The 5,051-nt window shown below is 43.0% G+C and overlaps 1 protein-coding gene across 3 annotated transcripts in view; it reads right to left on the reverse strand.

Moving 5' to 3' along the window:
- The window catches only part of LOC101987899 (glutathione S-transferase A6), a 35,872-nt gene that overhangs the window by 27,863 nt on the left and 2,958 nt on the right, over positions 1-5,051 (reverse strand). For 2 of the 3 annotated variants that reach the window (XM_013351080.2, XM_005359852.1), the window contains exon 2: positions 3,033-3,140. In XM_013351080.2, the coding sequence (XP_013206534.1) occupies positions 3,033-3,119 (87 nt within the window). In that variant the 5' untranslated portion in view covers positions 3,120-3,140. The remainder of the gene's footprint in view (positions 1-3,032; positions 3,141-5,051) is intronic. The other variant, XM_013351079.2, reaches the window with a different exon arrangement.

A 5,051-nucleotide genomic window follows, 5' to 3' on the forward strand; every position in this document is an offset into this window, starting at 1 on the left:
ACATACCTGTAATCCTAGCACTGGGAAGGTGATGGTAGGAGGGTGTGAAGTTGAAGGCTATCTCTAGCTACACAGTGGGTTTGAGGCATTCTGAAGTATTTGAAATCCCATCACAGAACAACAAAGTAAATAAGCAATACACATAGACTCCAGCAAATAGAGAGTTGGTTTAAAAAATATGAACACAATTGAAAACTTCTAACCAATCTAACAAAAAGGGAAAGAGAAGCCCCAAATCAAGAGCATTAGAGATAAAAGCAGGGATAGTATAATGGATTAGAATGAAATTACAATGATCATTAAGCACATTTTGAAAAGATATTCCATAGATGAATAACTAGACGTTATCTACCAAAATCAAATCAAAGAATTGATTAAACAATTCTCAAAAAGCAAAGGTAATTTAGAATCTCCCTACAAAGCAATCCCAGGACTGCATGAATACCACTGCTGAATCCTACCATACCTTTAAAGATGACTTAACGCTAATGCTTCACAGAACGATAGAAATAGAAGGTGAGAGACATTACAACACGAACCATACAAGTTCAGTCAGTGTTACATTTCAATAGTAGACACTCCTCTGCTGCTGAGATAAAACACCATGATCAAAACAGCTTATAGGGGAAAGAGTTTATTTTGGCTTGTGGTTCCAGATCCATAAGAGTCTATCATGGTGGGAGGCATGCACTAGGCGGTAGTCGTGGTGACCGAAGCAGGGTGCTGAGAGCTCACATCTTCAACCCCAAGAATGGAGAGGGAGAGCAAACTGGATGTGGGTTGGGACTATAAATGCCCAAAGGGCACTCACTTTCCAGTGACATCCTTCCCCCAGCAAGGCCACACCTCTTATACTTCCCCAAATAGTCTCACCAACTGAGAACCGATTTTTCAGATATCCGAGGGAGATATTTTCATTTAGAGTGCTATACTCATCTCAAAAACAGATTAAGCAACAACACCAAAAACCGAACAAGCAAATGAATGAAGAAACTGCCCATAACTCCTGCAGTACAATTTCTCAATAGACACAGACAAAAAAAATTGTCAATAAATGTTGATGGTGGTATAACAAAGCATTTGGTGTGATTCTCACACTATTTTGCTAGTACAGCCTACCATGAGGCCAGACGACAGGAACTACATTGGCTATGAATCTGTGAATGGGTGCATGGGAGGTATTTGTAAAATGCACGAGCATCTGAAAAGAATGAATTTCACAGTCCCTCCACACATATATTGGTCAGTTGTTTGATTTTATTGATGGTGTGGCAGATGGGCTGTCTTGTCTACTGATTCGATGGACAGACATAGCAGTTTCATAACCAAGACTGGATCAAAGGGAGTATCTATGTCCTGCTGTTGGCAGACCCAACAGGCTGGGAAGTCATTGAGCTGGAAGAGTTAAGGGGTGCACCAGGGATCGGAACAGGTGCATACAGCCTGCTGTGGTGAATATTTTGTAAGATAGTTAGCCTATTTCTATCTAAGCTAGCTAAGATCAGAAGTATGACATGAAGTGTGAGTGGTCTTTTCAATCTGAAACCACCATTGTCCATTTGCTTGCTCTCCCTCTTTCCCTCCCTCCTTCCTTCCCTCCCTCCCTCCCTCCCTCCTTCTCTCCCTCCCTCTTTCCCTCCCTCCCTCACTCCCTCACTCCCTCCCTCCCTCTCTCCCTCTCTCCTTCCCTCCCTCCCTTCCTTTATACGTAAACATTTTTAAAATTAAATAGAAAGTGTTCTTTGCCACTCAAGGTTCCACTCCTTGAAACTGTTCGTACTACTTCATGGCATTGTAGCTCACTAGCTCTTTGTGGGAGAAAGGTCCATAGTGCTCACAGGAAAACAGTAAAAGGACCACGACTTTCGTGATCTTCTCTGGTGGGTTGCACGTTTCTAAAGAATATTAACCAAGGTTGGCAAGATGGCTTAGCTGGTAATGGCGGTTGCTGCCATGTCTGATAACCTGAGTTTGATGCTTTTGGCTTGTGAGGTTGAGGAATAGAAGAAGCACCCACACATTATCTTCCAGCCTCTACCTGTGCATCCGTAACATGTGTATGCACACACATGAAAACACACAAACAAAATAAAAAATGTGAAAAAAATACGGTTCTGATGATGGCACAGGTTCATTACAACACTACATTTTTTTGTGTGTTTTACTGACCTTGAAGTCATTGTTAAATCTCACTCTCAGTACAGTTATATGACCTATATATAATTCATTTTGTTATGGAACATAATTCACGAAGCCATTCAAACCACTTAGAGATATTCAGGTGTGTGTGTACTCTAGATAGATGATATACCTGAATTCTAATGATGCCTTGCTCTTTCCTCATGCTATGTTTTCACTTCCTTATTCCTTAAAGCAACTGAATATTGGTGACTCTGCTCTTTATCTGTCTCTAGAAATTAAAGCTCATCCTGAAAACAATCACTTTAGTATGAAATGCTGACATGACAGGCTGTCAGAGACAGATCCCATGCTCTGAGGAGTAGCCAGTATTTGCTGCAAATGCAATCAGTTTGGCCGCACATGGATGGCACATGCCTACGCAATGGCTTCATTCTGGAATTGAGGCAGGAGGATGATAAGTTCATGGCCAGCCTTGGATACACTGCAAACTATATAAAAACCCTCAGTTAGGGAGTTAATGAGATGGCTCAGTGGTTTAGCACTCTTCCAGATGATCCCAGTTCAATTTACAGCACCCATATGTTGTTTCACAACTGTCTGTAACTCTAGTTCTGGGGATCTGATGCCCTCTTCTGGCCTTCAAGAGCAACAGTCATGCTTGTGGTTCAGACATACATCCACACAAATAAAATAAAAACCTCAAATGCCTTTGTACCTTTTATACTTAATATCATATATCAAATATTATTATATTTGAGTTAGTAGAATCTTTCAAAAATAGAGTCATTAGAAAGAATTACGAGTATGTCTGCATTTGGATGCTCCTGACTGATATGAGGAAAACATAGGGCACAGTCAGTTTTAGTTCCATCTGAGGATGCAAACCTTACCTCTACTCCAGCTGCAGCCAAGAGCCACTGGACAGACTCCATTCTACCCCGGGCCTCATCATAATGGAACACAGGCTTTCCCGCCATGGTAGTAGCTCCTCGGAGTCACTAAGTACAAATAAATGAATGAAAGAATGTACAGAAGCTAAATGTAACCATAATTAGGAATTATGGTTAATAATAAAATCGTACAGAAAAACTGTACTGTTGAAGAAGAAAAATTAGTACAGAAGAACTATCTATCAGTTCTCCTCAAAGGCTGCTAGGAATCCCAGTCAGACTTTTGATCCATTCTCACCCTCCAAGGTCCACCATCTTGAAATTGCATCAAACCACTCCCAAGCCAAACCACTCTTGGAGGATGTAAACTGAGCAGCCTCAAGCCCACAGCGGAGGAGCCTGGGATCTGGCAAGCCTTGAAACCTGGAGACATCACTGACAAGGGGAAGGGGCCAGAACAAGGTCTCTCCCTAGCCCTTTGGCGCCTGTGTCGCTTTGTTCAGAAGGTCTTCACTCTGGCTGGAGACAAAGGCTAGTTCTTCTCAGGGCAGGAGGGATTCTTTTTCTACCACAACTAGATTTCCCACGTCTACACTGAGTTTTACTTCACAACCTATGAGAAGGGCAGTCCCTACAGTAACTTTATATTGAGGTTAACATGACTGGTTTGTCTAGTGTCTGGTGAGGAACGAGAAGCTTGTCATTTCCATCCTCATTCAATTACTAGAAGAGACACTGGCGTCTCTACAGATTAAATGATGTGGAACACCTTACATTTTCAAATGCACTTTATTTGACACTAACATCTTGGAATTTCCCCGTAAACATAGTTTGCAAGCTCCACATCATTCTTTATTAGTGAACTGGAAAATACACCATAGGTTCTAAGTAGCATTCATGTTTTAGAATCATAGGAAATCTCAAGAGTGTGCCTTGTATGTTAAAGGTAAACAATCTGGGTTCCATTCATGTTGCTACAAGGTACCTATGGCTGGAGGTGAGATGAAAGGAGCACCCCTCATTGGTATTAGCTATAGGGGTTCATGCAGCTTGTTCTTTCCCGCAGTGCCCCCACACGACTGACTTCCTGGGCCAAGGAGGTAATCTTTGTTTCAGGAGTCTATGCCCATCACTGCAGGATATTAACTAAGCAACCACCGGTATTATATTATAGTCTCTCCCAACACTCTTTATGACAGCCCAAAATGTCTACAGCCTTTGTCCACTGTTCTCTTGGTGGAGCACCTCCCAGTCACTTCCCTTCAGGTGGAGAACCACGGCTCTCTTCTGAGCTGCCCAAGAGAGAGAACAGCACACAGAAAGGAGTCAGAAAGCACCTCAGACTGAGAACAGGCCGGATGGGAAGCAGGCTCAGGCAAGCTGTGTGCAAGATGCAAACATAAAAGGCAAGGTCAGTAGCAGACTCAGGCAAGCATGCATGAGGTGCACACTCGAAAACAAACCACACTTTTGGATTGTTGGGTTGTTCAGTCTTACACACACACACACACACACGCACGCACACACACACACACACACACACACACACACACACACACCTCTAGTTTACATGCAATCTACTAGTCTTTCTTAAAAGCCCAAAGCCGTTTCCCTTCTACAACCCCGTGGGGCATTTCTTATGTATCAAGCAATGATGACGGACAGAGAGGGACACACCCACCTGATCTCGTTTCTGCACTAACGAGGTTTAAATCTACTCCTGACTACAGACTTGTGTCCATGTGAGAAAACAGAATGTACCCTGAAGTGGCTGTAGTTTTCCATTTAGAAGTCATCATTGCCGTAGCTTGTCGGAGATGGGTGACATCTGCCAGCATGAAAATAAAGCCCCAGCCTTTTGGAGGGAGGGAGGATTCTGCCTGCAGGGTCAGCATCATCCGGCACTTTTCTTACCCCTCAGAGGTCAGGCTCCTTATCCTTAGATTGTTGTTGCCCCTTACTGGTGTCTAACAAACCTGCTTGAAAAGTTTGAGAGCTGGGTCTGCAGTTGAGAGTTCT

The sequence above is a fragment of the Microtus ochrogaster genome, linkage group LG2 (genome assembly GCF_000317375.1).
Source record: "Microtus ochrogaster isolate Prairie Vole_2 linkage group LG2, MicOch1.0, whole genome shotgun sequence".
Taxonomy (NCBI): domain Eukaryota; kingdom Metazoa; phylum Chordata; class Mammalia; order Rodentia; family Cricetidae; genus Microtus; species Microtus ochrogaster.